General features: G+C 38.1%; 2 protein-coding genes across 3 annotated transcripts in view; both read left to right on the plus strand.

Annotated features, from left to right (window-relative positions):
* hmgb2a (high mobility group box 2a) overlaps positions 1 to 15,722 on the plus strand; it is a 228,958-nt gene that overhangs the window by 125,988 nt on the left and 87,248 nt on the right. The window lies entirely within an intron of this gene.
* wdr17 (WD repeat domain 17) overlaps positions 1 to 15,722 on the plus strand; it is a 43,505-nt gene that overhangs the window by 6,790 nt on the left and 20,993 nt on the right. For both annotated transcript variants that reach the window (XM_071902760.2, XM_071902759.2), the window contains exons 5-17: positions 1,021 to 1,161; positions 1,965 to 2,087; positions 4,182 to 4,369; positions 5,041 to 5,209; positions 5,960 to 6,051; positions 7,145 to 7,227; positions 7,373 to 7,459; positions 8,066 to 8,230; positions 8,701 to 8,816; positions 12,163 to 12,249; positions 12,941 to 13,090; positions 13,228 to 13,358; positions 14,450 to 14,575. In XM_071902760.2, coding sequence (XP_071758861.2) covers positions 1,021 to 1,161; positions 1,965 to 2,087; positions 4,182 to 4,369; positions 5,041 to 5,209; positions 5,960 to 6,051; positions 7,145 to 7,227; positions 7,373 to 7,459; positions 8,066 to 8,230; positions 8,701 to 8,816; positions 12,163 to 12,249; positions 12,941 to 13,090; positions 13,228 to 13,358; positions 14,450 to 14,575 — 1,658 coding nt within the window. The remainder of the gene's footprint in view (positions 1 to 1,020; positions 1,162 to 1,964; positions 2,088 to 4,181; positions 4,370 to 5,040; positions 5,210 to 5,959; positions 6,052 to 7,144; positions 7,228 to 7,372; positions 7,460 to 8,065; positions 8,231 to 8,700; positions 8,817 to 12,162; positions 12,250 to 12,940; positions 13,091 to 13,227; positions 13,359 to 14,449; positions 14,576 to 15,722) is intronic.

Raw genomic sequence — 15,722 nt, forward strand, 5'->3', positions numbered from 1 at the left:
GTTAAATGAGGATGCGGGTTAGCAAAGCTCTCGTGCTGTTGCTCTCACAACAATTGTCATGATTTGATGGCAATTTATTTATATTACTGGTAATGCTGAACAAAGACAAACACATCAAATAAGCGAGACAATTTCATAGCACTAATTTCTTTATTGTTTCAAGTCCGTACATCAGAGCTCCTGCTTTCATCCAGTCAGTGATATAGTTGGCAAAGGTAAAGGTCAACTTTGGGCACTTTGCAACTGGATGAACTTGGGCTCAATTCAGCTCCCAGCCAGCCGCAAAGCACTATGGGAACCATTTATTTGACAATTCAATGTTGCATCATATGTAATTTTGGCAGTCAAACTTTGACTGGTGACAAGGACCACCATAGTCTACCTCTCTATCAAGCTAACCATGTATGGAGCAGCACCCCTCCTTTTTGCTACATCTGATGAGAGTGGGTAGTGAGGGATGAGGCAATGGTAGGACACCAGAATTTGTTCTTGAGCCAAATTCAACCAAACATCTGTGATGGGAGGTGCGCACTTAATAACTCCAATGATAAACCTCTGTCACCTCTTTTCTGTTAAAATCCAAGGCTTTTGGTGCAAGTGGTAACCCTAGTTTAATAGCACAGTGTGTATTGGTAATTGATTAGGATGTCCACAAGCGAAGGATGAGTACAACAGAAGCACTCCTGGTCTACACCATAGCTTTTATACACAGCTGTAGTCAGGTCACTCTGTTCAAATTATTTTAATGACGTATCTCAATATAAAAAAAAAACGGAAAAAAATTACAAAAGTCAGCGTTGATCCCTTTGAACGAAAACTTGAATAGGTTTGTTTTTTATGATCTATCCCTAGTAATTGAAATGCTTTTCTCTCCTCTCTTCACTCTCCGCTTTCCTGCCCCAGTTCTCTCCTCTCCCTTCTCTCTCCCTAGTGTTTAACCTCCATAAAGGTATAAGGCTGGCAGGTTGAAGCATTAGCCCAATATTTCTCCTCCTCTCCTTTCACCTTCTCTCTCTCCAGTGTCTAACCTCCATAATGGTATCAGGCTGGTGGACAGCGAGGCGTTGGGTTGTATCACCTCCTTCTGCTTTCCTTCGGCTGCTGCGTCAGTTCAGTGTCTTGCCTGGGTCCCTTCTGCGCCAGGCATGTTCATCACTGGTGGTAAGGAGTGTGTGTGTGTCTTTGGGATGTGTGAACACAATAACTCACAGACAATACATGATAGAAACTTCATTTGGAGCTCCTTGCTGCATAAATATGCATATAAACGAGGAAAAACTGTTTTTCTTAAAACTACTATAACTCCTTAATGCTTTAAGACACAGAGTTCATATAAATACGACCCATGTGTTATATGAAGGCAAGTATGCTAACACTGAAATATTTGCTAATTAATTAATTAATTAGCTTTATTGATTAGCATAACTGGTTATGTTTAATATATCGTGGTGATTATGGTGGGACATTAGCCAGCTCATTTTTGTGGTATTTCTGCTTTGTCAGACAGTACACAATAGAGTGACAGGAAAGAGAGCGAGAATGACACTCAACAAACAGTTAATTGCTTCAAGCTTCTTAGCACCAATAACCTTAAATGGGACACCAATAGTCCAGTCACCTCCTTGAGAAAGCTCAACAGACTTTACTTTTTTCTGCAATTCAAACAAGGACACAGTGTCATGGATGCGAAGCAGCACACCCAATTCAGCAGTATTGCAGAGAGGAGGCGAGTGAATGATCCTGGTTCATAGGGGTGTTCAGAGATGCTACTATTTGTATTTGTATCTGTATTTGTTCACCAACCACATTATTTGTATTCGGATACATCTGGAAATGGGATTCAGATTCTAGCTTGTGCTGAGGATACAGAATGTGTCTCCTTCGACTCCTCATACAACTTTAAACTGACGAAGCCTGTCTGTCTATATTAACTATTCTGTCTTTTTTGTCTTTGTCTCTCTCAGACTCCCAGGTTGGAGTACTGAGGATATGGAATGTGTCTCGCTCCACTCCTCTGGACAACTTTAAACTGAAGAAGACTGGATTTCATGCTCTGCACGTCCTCAACTCCCCTCCTGCCAAGAAAGGTAACATTTAGAATAAAACCTTTTGAGACCAACAAAAGACTCGGGGTAGCCATCATGAGAGGTGTTATTCATTTCAAAGGCTCACCAAACTGTTAAAAAAATATTTTCTACACTCATTGGGCCTCATTCACGAAACTTTTCTTGCCCTGGCAACTCCATAAAGGCCTGCTGTCTGAAGGGTTGTGCGCAAATGGAAAGCATTACTTGAGTGGTGGAGAATGGCAAACAGACCCAAGAAGAAAAATTCAAACTCTGAAATACAAGTGTTGTATTCGGGAGTGAGAGAAAAAATATAAAAATACTTTTTAAAAGTGTAAGCAGTGGAGTGACAGCAACTGAGAAAGAAAACATGGCAAGAAATTACTGATGCTGTCAATGCTGCAACATCAGAAACACACACCTTGAATTAAATTAAAAAGAAACAGTTTGACTTACAGTTAGAATCTAAAAAACGAGGGCAATAGTCTAACTCCAAATAGATGCAGTTTATTAGCTTCAGGCGGAGGGCAGGGCGCTGTCAAAAGGATTGGGGGAATAATATGGAGACTGTGCTGTCAGGTGTCCAGTCATCAGCGGAGTTGGACACTGGTTTAATTCAAGCAGCATCTCCATCTGATGGTAAGCTCAGACTTTAGGCTTTATAATAATATTGCTGGTTTTGACTGTAGCTCTTGACAGGAGCTTTCTTCCTGCGGTGTCCAAACTCATCACAGCCTTCCAGCTCAGTATGCTGCGCTCTGTAGCGGAGCGAGTGCACGTATGATAATTATATGATCCCTGCTGAGGGGTCTGAAGGTTTATCAGGTGTGTCATTAGCAATGTGATCAGGGCAAAACCTCTATCACCTAGAGACAAACTAGTTAGTCTTGAGACTCTGGTTAATTTAACTTCCATTCAGTCCAATATGCGCCGTGCGTCTCCAGCAGCACCTGCTCAAGACGCACAACACCCTGCTGTTCTGCAGCACCAACGAGTCGTGGATCCCTCCTGGACAGCTGGAAACCACATGTAGGAGGTTTAGGTTGGCGTCACAAATTAATTTAATCTTTATGGTGTGTTATTGTTTGCGATTTAAATTGGGAAAGCGTTTGGAGACGGTGCTTTGATGTGCACAGTCTATTGCTCCTGTGGTAAGATAAGATAGAACTTTATTGATCAATAAATAATATAATATTATAATATATATACGATACTAATTAATCACTTTAATCACTCATGTTTCCAATTGAATAGAATTGCCTATGAATTTGTTCATATCAGCCTAGCTTTGTTAATATGGTTATTATCACCAGGCTTACAAATGGCCTGAAACACATTTTGTTGTTGATATGAGGTCTGGGACTGCTTTAATAGATTTCCCTTAAAGAATAAGGCATTTTAAGCAGAAACCACTTCATGCGTAATGCCCCATGCATGTTTCCAAACACACGTAGATTTTGATCGTACCAACGAACAAATTCAGGTAAGAAAAAAAATGATGAATGCCGAAATGTTCGTGGAAACGTTCGTAAGTACACTTTAAGATCAAATCTGATCGTACGCACGTTTCGTGAATGAGGCCCATTGCCTTTATTTTTGAAGCAGCACTTTGACAAATTATAGATTAGTCAGCCTTAGTCATCCTTCTGTTGAATTGATTTACTCACAATCTATCTAGATTACAATGATCCCTCACTTGGGTAAACTGGTTTACTTTGCCCTCTTTTTGCCTTCAACCCATGACCCACTTGGGAACCACCAGGAGGTTGTCACCCATAGTTTGATTTGTTTAGTATGTTAAAACTGTCTTCACACCATGAGAGTGTGCATTTAGTGAATTCAAAGTTTCTCTGAAAAATGATGGCTGTAACCTAAACTCCCAAATCAGGAAATGTTTAATGCTGTACAATCTAAATAATAACCCAAAACATAAAAAGTAAAATTTTGTGTCAATGCGAAATTAATGCTAAGCAACCCAAAGGTGTCTGACTTCACATCATATTGTACCCTAAGCTATATCAAGAAATGTCAAGTTTAATGTGAAATCACTTCTCTAATAAAGATTTCTTGAATGACACAACATCCTGATGTCCCTCCTTTTTCTGACTCTCTTAGCTCTTAGTTCCTGTTCTCCCAGTAAGAGTCAGTATACCAGTTCCACCAGTGAGGCAGTGCCCCCCCCAACGCTGTCCCAGAACCAGTCCTTCTCTCTGCCTCCGGGCCATGCTGTCTGCTGCTTCATGGATGGAGGGGTCGGACTCTACGACATGGGGGCCAAGAAATGGGACTTCCTAAGAGACTTGGTATATTTTAATATCCTTTGTTATGTCAGTAGATTCTTCTTCTTCTTATGATGATATAATTATGATTATTGTTATTAGTATTCTTATTATCACTATATTAGTAGTCGTAGTAGTATCATTATTAATATCATTAGAATGAGCCTTTATATAACTACTAATACATGGTTAATTAATCATTATTTAATATCCATTAATTATCACTTAATGGTTATGTAACAACAAATTGATTAATTTCCTGTATTTTTTATTAATTAATAGTAAATGGTATAATGTGTATTATTTAAACATGAATTAATGACACATAGATAAATCAATTAATTTATATACTGTATCGTTTTAGTATTCTTAAGAAATTCAATGATTTCTTAGTAATTTGTTATTATTCACTTAAATACTGAAGTATTCGTAAATGATTAACACATGATTTGTAAAGTTGGAAGCAATGTTTACAATGCTAAGTAAAAGGTTAACAAGTGGTTCTTAACATTAATTAAGACTGTTGTAGTTGTAGTAGTATTTAGTATTAGCATTATTAGAACATTACAAGATAATAATACTTTATGCCTTTATGACATATGAGCCAATACATAGGACTTACAGTTTATTTATCCATGTGATACAGCCTACAATAACATCCTTAATATATCTCTCTGTTTCTATTTTGTATTCAGGGTCATGTAGAGACCATCTTTGACTGTAAGTTTAAACCAGATGATCCCAACCTGCTGGCCACAGCTAGTTTTGACGGGACCATCAAAGTCTGGGATACGAACACATTAACAGCCGTCTACACCTCCCCAGGCAATGAAGGAGTGGTCTACTCCCTCTCTTGGGCTCCTGGTGGGATATACACCAAACACTCTCACATGCTCACACACACACACACACACACACACACACACACACAGTACTTCTTCTAACAGGCTAAATGTAATCATGGGAGTCACAAACGATGACGCTTTTGTGGTGGGGAAATGTATTTCACTCACTTTTTGCACACAAAACTTTGTGAGACCAGGCTGCCAATATTAGTCTCTCATAAATATATCAGTATCAGACTTTTATGTAAGAATCCACCCATCCCTTGTAACTGAGACTGTAGATTCCCCCTATTTGAATCGGAATTAAATTCTAGTGTCACATAGGAAGTGATGTATTGAAGCTTAAAAGTGAAATCCAAAGGTGTATCCTAAACAACAGCAAGCAAGTACTCTGTCCAGAGAAAGCTGGACTCAACAATGAAGGCTCAGCATTTACAAATGTTTTGTTGTTTCTGTCACCCTCTAGTGGTCAGAAAATTTTGTTGCAGCTTTAAAGATAGACATTTATACAAAGTATTGAAGAAAAAAGTTCTAAATTCAATGCAAGGCAACAGTAAACACACACAAACACACACATGGAAGCACAAACTGAAATGACTAGTCCATGGTCTTGTCTGATTATGGCTAGGATGTAGCCATAATCAGTCTATTAGAAAAGACTTATTCCCCATCCCAACAGCTATATTCCAATAAACACAGTTTGTTATCCATGGTTCATATGAAAGTTGTTAATCTCTCTGTGTACTGTGTGTGTCGATGTGTTTTGAAGGAGACCTGAACTGCATTGCAGGGGCCACATCTCGTAACGGAGCCTTCATCTGGGACGTCAAGAAAGGAAAGATGATCACTCGCTTTAATGAGGTTACTTTCACTAGCAATACAACATGACACATCCATGCTATCTGTTGAGGCAGTATTTTAGGATCTAATATCATTAATCAAATAGATCTCTGGAACAGCTTACGGTGGCCTTTAGTTGACATAAGTAATAGAGAAGAGTAAGCTAGCTAATTCAAGCAGAGATCCAAGAGAAATGTCTAGTGAAGAGTTAATATACCACCATGCTAAATACTGGAATAATAATATTGCTTTGTCATTTGCTGTTTTGGCTGGAGAACAATGCTTTTTAGTCTTAGTAAGGGGAGGGGGGGCTGTTTCAATCCAGAGTACGGGCCAGAAAATGAGTACCTGACCAAGTAATTGTTGAGTCTTTGGTATTGTTCAACAACCTATCAACCGCTGCAGGTACATTCTAGTCATTCTGTGTTATGGGGCAGTAAAAAGCTTACGTATTTTACCTTTAAATTTACTTTTTAGTGATGACAAGATGCTGTGATGGCTGATTCCTTGCATTATGCAAATGTCTTTATTTCCATATGAGTTTAATATCATAATTATTACCACAATTAATGATTTTTTTTAGGTGAGAGAGACTGATCAGTTGGAAATAGCTTTCTCTTTTACATTACATTACATGGACAATGTCTCTCCCTCTCTCTCTCTCTCTCTCTCTCTCTCTCTCTCTCTCTCTCAATTCAATTCAATTCAAAGGGGCTTTATTGGCATTGGAAACATACATTTACAGTGCCAAAGCAAGCGTGAAATAAAAACAAAAATGTACGTACAATAAGTAAAGATATACTAGAATAAAGAAATGTGTAAACAGAGCGGTGTAACATTGCAACATTGCAACCAAATATATAAATAAGAATAGGTAAAATTAACTTAAAAATACAAACAGAAAAATTGTGATTTTGCTGTTAAAAAAAAATAAAAAATAAAAAATATATATATATATATACAGATAAGTAAAGATAACTTAAAATAAAAATAGAAAATGTGGACATTGCAGTTGAAAAATATAAATACAAATAAGTGAGAACTGTGTAAACACTGCAACATTTTGTTTTCTCTTTCTCTCTCTCTCTCTCTCTCTCTCTCTCTCTCTCTCCAGCATGGTAAGAATGGTATATTCTGTATATCGTGGAGCCATAAGGACTCTAAGAGGATTGCTACCTGTAGTGGAGATGGATTCTGGTCAGTGCCCATCTTCCCCAACACACCTCCATATTGTGGACAGTTGTTCCATTACAGAAAAAAATACTACATTTGTCCTTCAATCAGCTTTTATGTGACATGGCTTGGGTTGCAGTCTGTGTGTTTTATATTATTTTGACTACAGCATCATCCGGACCATCGATGGTAAAATCCTCCACAAGTACAAACATCCTGCTGCTGTATTTGGCTGTGACTGGAGCCAGAACAACAAGTAAGACATCAATCCATGGAGCTGTCTTTCTGTCTGTCTGTCTATCTATCAATTTACATTACTTTATTGGCACGACTGTTAAACAGAAACAATATTGCAAAGCAGCAAACAAGAAAATTGTGGGTAACATAACACCAATATCCATTTTATTCCAATTTTATGCTTTTATACCGGTTTTTGGTATAGACTAACATAACACTGTACTAGTTGAGGAATTCTTTAGCTTCATGAGCCTTGAATTAATTTATCCATGGCTAAAAGACCAGTACAGGGACATACGTTTATTAGTATTAATTCAACACATTTGTTCCCAACAGAGATCTTTGTAAGTGGCTGGAATCTCTTACTTTTTTCTTACTTTTTTCTCTTACTCTTTACTTTTACTCTCTTCTTACTCCATGAATGATTGACATTGCCTTCACAATTTAGTATTCCTTATATCTATGTTAGTATTCTTTTTGTTATGAGAGTTGTTGATTAATATATATTTTAATAGATTTAACAGATTGCTGAATGTGATAAATCAGACATGTACAGAATCTTTTTTCCCAAAATGTTTGGCTGTAGTCTCAGGGACTGAGACTCTCTCTTTCTCTCTCTTTCCAGGGATATGATAGCTACGGGCTGTGAGGATAAAAATGTTCGTGTCTACTACCTGGCCACCAGCTCAGACCAGCCTCTAAAGGTGTTCACTGGTCACCTAGCTAAAGTATTCCACGTCCGCTGGTCTCCACTCCGAGAGGGAATACTGTGCTCTGGATCAGATGATGGGTGAGTATAGTCACAAAGAGGTAGATATATAGGTATATTTCCTTAGATTAAATGAAAATTTAATGGGGAAATTGGGTCGCTGCAGTAGTAAATAATAATACTACATGTGCAGATTAGAAAGTGTGCAGGCTGATTTATAGCTTAATCCAGAGCATGGCAATGTGAAAAAACAGTGGAAAAGAATAGATTCCAGCAACACTTGCAGTAATGGGAACATTTGTGAGTGAAGAGGGAAAGTTTTGCTGAACTTCTATATCTTGTTAACCAATGGGTGGCTTCTGGTTTGTCATATGACCACATCCTCTGTTCCTGTGTGGCTCAAACTATGTGTTAGTAAAAAGTTTGAGTTTCTGTTGGTGGCGTTCTTTCTTTGCCTGTTCAGCCATGGTGAAATCTAATTTTATCTCTTTGTTGATGTTGTCTTTTATCACGCTCTTATGTCTCTTATGTCTCTCTCTGTTTCTGTTCAGTACTGTTCGTATATGGGACTATACCCAGGATGCATGTATCAATGTGTTGAGTGGTCATACAGCTCCAGTCAGAGGCTTGATGTGGAACACAGAGGTTCCTTACCTCCTCACCTCAGGTACTGCTACTAAACCTATACATTTAAAGCATAAAACAGGGCATTTTCAACATGTACCCTTTTTTTTCAAGCTAGTTACAACTTGCCTGGGAGCACGACTCTCCAATACAGTTCTTATGGGCCAATGGACACTCAAAAAATCAACCCCAAAAGCACCAAGAGCACGTTCATCAGCATATTGACATTTACTCACTCTGTAATGAGACATGTATATATTTAATTTTCACTTTATCCATGACCTGACAACTTTCACTTTTTAATTTGCACTACTATACAAAGCGGTGCATGTAGACAGGCAACCGCAGCCAGCTGGCAAAGGAAGTGCTAAAGCAATGGCCAGGGTAACATCAAAAAGGCAAGACTTTGGATAGCAGGGCTCCAGACTGCGACCATTTGGTCGCATTTTGCAACCATTTTTCTTGCCAGTGCAACCAAAAAATATAACTGGTCGCACCGGTCGAGTGGTAAAATGTGCCAGATAACTATTAACCATGAACTTCTTCCCTTTCTTTGGGAGAATCCTAAAGTGCGTTCAAATTCACTTTTGTTTGTGAACGTTTGCAAAATCGTTTCCGTTTGGAATGTGCTTGCTGTAAACACAGGTTACGGTAGCTGCGATTTGACCCGTTACTATAGTAACACAGACTCGTTCAGACCCAAGGCGGGCCACGTACGTAGCCTACTCACCTCACATAATAATAATAATATAGATATACAGTATATACATATATACATACACATACATATACATATATACATACACATATATACATACATGAATACATATATGCATATATAGAAAAAATATACATAATAATAATAATAATAATGATAACATAAAATACACACACATCTACATCCTTAACTCCCCTCCCTGTGTGTCAACTTCCCCTTTACCTTTCCCCCGTTTTCCGCATCAATCTTTAACGTAGTCTACATGTAATTTGAATAAAGAATGAGTGTAAATGGATTTGCATGGGTGGATTGAAGGGGAGAGAAAAAAAAAAACAATATAAAAGGTTTTTCCTTCTTTTCCTCTTTCCTTCCTTACGATTTTTCTCTTCTCCCTTCCTCTTCCCTTTAAGTTAACGTGTATTTAACTAAACTCAATGCTTCCGTCCAGGCCTCAAGATTCTTCTGACTAGCATGGTTCATCCTTGCTATGGACAGTTCCATGGATACATAGTCTGTTAAAGACTGGTACCACTGAACGAATGATAATGAATTAGAAGGTAGCCATCTTACAGCAACCGTCTTTTTAGCATTAACTCCTAGATTTGACGCACTTGTTCTGCACCTCGCCTACCGTCACTGCAAGCAGATGCTGCCTTCAAGTGCCATCAGAAATATTGTAATTACAGGTAGACCGCGCTTGAACAACCCAATAAAATGGTAAATGCAGTCAGTGGCAAATATTTTGTTTTCATTCTGTGATGTTGACCTCCAGTTAAATGCATTTTTTCACTGTTGTATTTTGTTCTTTAAAGTAAGGCATTATGCCAAATGAGTCTTAGCTATTTTGAAAAGTAATTCTGAGACTGGAGTAACCCTATACAGCAATGTATATCTTGAGTAGTAAAACAAAGTTAACTCCCCTCAATCTGCATGTAGTCTTTTACCCCTGAAAATGTATACAGTAGGAATTGATAAGGGAAACGATAAAGAATCGGATCGATAAGACAAATCGATTTTTGGTAAAATCGTAATGATGGCCAGCTCTACTGAGGAGCCTTGTGTTGTCAGGGAGATTTCTTTCAAGGGAGGCTTCTCAGGAAAATACTGTATAGTTTGCACATTTATGTTTGAAAGAAAAAATATACTTATATAATAATAATATACTATACTAAAATGTTGCACCTTATTTCTGCTTTCAAAGCCTTTTTATGTACTTTGTAATAACAAATCTACACATATAGGCCACTGCAGTTCGTAGCAAAATAATATCTTAAATGTGCAATGCCACAGCAAAAAGACCCAATTACAGTATTAAGTTAGAAAGCTGGTTTAATGTAGTGAAAACATTAAACCAGTGTATTAGAAAAAGAAGTGAGAAGTCTAAGATGGCTGGCCTTTGATCCAAAAATTCAAACCAGGAGTTTATGACCAGAGGTTTAAACAATGCGTACATAAGGTCATTACAGCACTATGCACCACAGTTGAGGATGGAGTGATAGAGTTTTCAAAATTGAAAGAAGAAATATGGCCTTGAAAATCATGACCTTTTTAGATACCTACAAATAAGAGATTATTTTGAGAAAAAGATAAAAATAGACGCGCTAACCAAGATTTTATTCACTACATACAAACAGAGGAAATGTAGAGTGATCGGGGTTTGGTGAAATGTAGATAAAACTCTACACTATATATCAAAGAAAATGGGAATCAGAACGTAACATTAAAATTACAAATGATGAATGGCTTAATATATGTAAGATACAACACACCACTACTCATTCAAGGATTTGTAAGGAATTCAGTTGTAAAAGCCAAGTAAGATTTTTTTATTACTCTACAAAAGTTGACACCTCTTTATTCAGCAACCTTGTTGGAGGTCTTGTGGACAAATGAATGTAAACCATGTACATATATTTTAGAGTTTTTAGAGGATTGAAGGATTCTGGGATAATGTCTGGATGGTGCTAAATAGGATACAGAGATATAATAAATAAAGACATATAATCCCCAACTCAAGTGTACAAAGTTGTATGTGCTTTTAAATGAAGAATAAATAATGTAATACAAAAAAAGAAAAAGCAGTGACTTTGACCATAATCTTTTTAGCGACAAGTCTCAGGACAGAAATAAATCAATGAGTTGAAAAATACATGATTTGGGTTGTTTTTTGCAGTATCCATTGGCTCTATAGGACTGCAATGGAGAGCTGCACCCAGGCAAGCAAGACACAAGCAGCCCAATAGTGAAGAAATTGACAAGATGTTTCCCATCTTTAGTTAAGATAGTAGGTTTAAAAGGTTTAAAATGCTTTAGCTGATCAGATTTTATATAGTGAAATACTGTACAGTGCCTCTCCTGCAAAATGTCCTGTTTTAAAATGGACTGATGAATGAAGACAATTTAAAAAGTATGCCATTAAAGGCCTACTGACATCATTTGTAAAATCCATTTTAACACCAGAAAAAAATTGGGCATGTTGTGAAGACACAAGTGACAATTTTTTTCTATTGTAGATTTATGAGACTGTTCTATTATATGGGATCCAGTGTTGTAATGAAATGTATTATACTATGTTACATTGAATTGTAATATCTTGTATGGTGTTGAATTTTAGGTTTGTACTATTAGTGTTGTAATGCACATAATTGTATGATATTGTAATGTATTGTAGGTTCTTGGGATTATACGATCAGAGTGTGGGATACAAGGGATGGAACATGTCTAGACACAGTCTACGACCATGGAGCTGACGTCTATGGTAAGACTGTAATATAGGAAGAGCAATTCTCCTGTGACTGGCCTGTGTTTGTATTTAGTAACACCAGTAGTAACTTTCATTATGGGCTCATAAGTTGCCATAGTCATTTAGTCATAAATGTCTAAATTAATGATGTTGCATAATAATGCGTTATAGCTGCTTTCCTGGTGTACCAGGTGCATTGGAGATGCTGTCCTCTTCGGCCACCTCTTCACCACTGGTCGCACACATTGTCTGACACCTCAAGTCAGTTCAGTTTCACACACTGAAATTTCTCTATATCGTCTCGCACTCCAACTTTGACATTTTCTCACACAAAGAGAATGGAATGACAAGCACATTTACGTGGCTAATTGTGGGAGTTAATGGGGTGGGACATGAGGCTTGTTCACGTGTAAAATTGCAGGTTGATTGGGATTTCTAAAGGGTAACTTGTGTGACGGAAAGTGTATGCACGTTTTGTGCAATGTATATATAATGTATATATTTTGATAATAACAAATATTATATGAATAAGGAAATTAAGGATATGATTGAAAATACTTTATTGAATAAATCAAGGATATAATTTTTATCAATAATAATAATAATAATGTGCTCCTCCATCTCCCTGTAGGGAAATCATCCCCCTAATTGCTGCCCTATTATCATTATTTCATCTATTTACGCAACTCTCTCTCTGTGTCTCTAGGTTTAACATGTCATCCGAGCCGTCCATTCACCATGGCCAGCTGTAGTAGAGACAGTACAGTTCGACTATGGTCTCTCACACCTCTCATCTCTCCACTGCTGCTCAACATCCTTACTGACCAGCCATGGGACAAGGTCATAGGAAACACTGGTAAGGACATTCTATTCTATTCTATTCTATTCTATTCTATTCTATTCTATTCTATTCCATTCTATTCTATTCCATTCTATTCTATTCTATTCTATTCCTGAGCCTTATTTAACCAGGCAGGTTGTGTCCCTCTCCAGACAGAGCCATGGTTCCTGGCTCACCTCCCCTGCTCTGTGGTAAAGTGTCTAGAGACATCAAACAGGAGTTGGACAAACTGAGTTCAGACATCAGGGTCAAGAAGCTACGCTGGTTCTCTGAGTGCTTTTCGGTAACTACATTTTGAATACTCTTTTATCATTAGTGGTGTTATGATATATGATGATATGCTAAGCTCAGTGTTTGGTTCAATATAAGACACTGAATGCAGTTTGATACTGTCCTGGTACCTTATCTATAGAGAGACTTATTGTAGATTTCTCATGTAGTCTTTTGAAAAGCTCCCATGGAATCACTTGCTGTCATAGTGAGCAAGCCAAGCTAAGCTAAAGCTCATCATCTCTCCTTGAAGATATACATTCTAAACAGCACAAATGGAATTGGAATTAGTCTTGAAATTTGTGTTACCTGACTTTTATTGAAGAGTTTATTATGAACCATTTTCTCTGCCCATGATGCATTTTGTGTCTTTTTCCCACGGTGCAGCCGAGGGCATCACAAGGCAAATTCAGGTCAGGCAGTCAGTCAGTCAGTCAATCAGTCAGTCAGTCAGTCAGTCAGTCAGGTAACGCTTAGTGAGATGATGTGCTTCATCAGATGGCCTCTAGAGGGCGTTTTTGACTGTGAGATGCAGTGTCTCCCATACAGAGGCACAAAATCAAAAGTTGGTCAGTGAATATAAACGGATCTAAAGCAATCTCTAATGCGCCTGATGTGCGCATCATGTCATGTCTGTAATTTGGAGATGTACAGACAGCAGACCAGCAGCACTGAACTCAATCCACAGAGTGTGAAAACAAAAGTGAAACTTAACATTCCACAGTTAGTAACGGGGATTTGCAGACAGTAACTCGTCTTCACTGCCCTACAGACCGGTAGGTGAAGTCATCTTGTGGTATTTAAGTAACGTTAGTGGAATTAGGTAATTTATCCGTGTCATTTCCTATTCACCTTGAAAACACAGTAACGACATGAAGTCATAGTCGTATTTTCCATAGAAAATACTGATCATAAAAAAAAGGCAAATGACCAAGAAATAATCTTTAAAAAAAGAACATAACATAGAAAAAAACATTAAATGGTGTTTGATTTAATTTTTTGAATTTGAATTAATGGATCAGCGTGTGTGTGTGTGTGTGTGTGTGTGTGTGTGTGTGTGTGTGTGTGCGTGCGTGTGTGTGTCTGCGTTTTATACTCCACCAGCCTCCAGGAGGCAGTAGTAACATGTGGGACTTGGTGTCAGTCATCAACGGACAGGACGACTCACTACTGCCACCCAGCTATAGCAAGGGAGTCATGCACATGAAACACCTGCTGAGATTCAAAACAGTAAGTCACTCTGATTCCCTGAGTCACTGTTAGAAAAGTAAGGGCACCATATGTGAAGAAGCTCACCTGCTCATCTACCCTCAACTGGGATCCCAGCTGAGCCATTCACATTTCCAGCATAGGAATGACCCACTATGCCTATAGCCTTCTTGGACCAAGCCTTTCAGTACTTATTTGTTCAAAACCGCAGTTTGATGAAAGTTTGTCTTTTCTTGTGGAGTGTCTTCACAGCTCCCTGGTGGCCGATTGGAATGCGGCCGCAGAGTCAAACCCTCAACAACTAGGATGATTAGCCAATGACAAGTCAGAGCCTATGGTCAGACCCACCTAGCATTTTAGCCACCCCCCTCCCATTATAATGTTGGAGCAATAAAATAAAATAGAAGGAAAGGAAAATACTTAATATGAGAATCACAAAATAGGTAAATAGATTAATGAATAGATATGTGCATGATTGAATAAAACAGCCTAAACAGACACATAAATAGGTAAATATTTCAATAATAATAATAATAACCTTTATTTGTATAGCACCTTTCACACACAACATGCAGCTCAAAGTGTTTTACATCAATAGAAGGCAGATAAAAGACAGATAAAAAGATATAATTCATATAAAAGAACAAGCAAAATGCATTGCATTAAAAGAATCAAATCAAGTAAAATAGAAAGATAAAAGAACACAACAAATCATACATCAAATCCTCTCTTTGACTCCCGCTTCTAGATGCATATTGTGAGTGAACCCATATGTTTTTCTTTCCTTTTATAGTTTTCCTTTTATAATTTTCTATTCCCCTGTCCTTCCTGATTCTACTCTTGATCTGATATTTACGTCAGATGTCACTGCCTAAAGGCCCTGACACACCAGGCCGACGGTCGGCCATCGGCCAATGTCGGGCCGTCGGTAAGCGTCTGTGTCCCTAGTTTTTGCGGTGTGTCCCGCACCGTTGGCAGTAGTCGGACCCCTGTCGGCGGCTTTTCGGCCGATTGAGCATATTGAATCGGCGGCGGAGCCCGTCGGTGAGAGAGATCACTCTGATTGGCACAAAAAGAGAAACGGAAGTGACGAAAGCAAGCAAACGACGAAGTCAAGAGGGCACACACAGAAGGCTCTTCTCCATTCTCCATCTCTATTCCAATACGC

This window comes from Centroberyx gerrardi, chromosome 3 (assembly GCF_048128805.1).
Source record: "Centroberyx gerrardi isolate f3 chromosome 3, fCenGer3.hap1.cur.20231027, whole genome shotgun sequence".
In the NCBI taxonomy this organism is placed as follows: Eukaryota; Metazoa; Chordata; class Actinopteri; order Beryciformes; family Berycidae; genus Centroberyx; species Centroberyx gerrardi.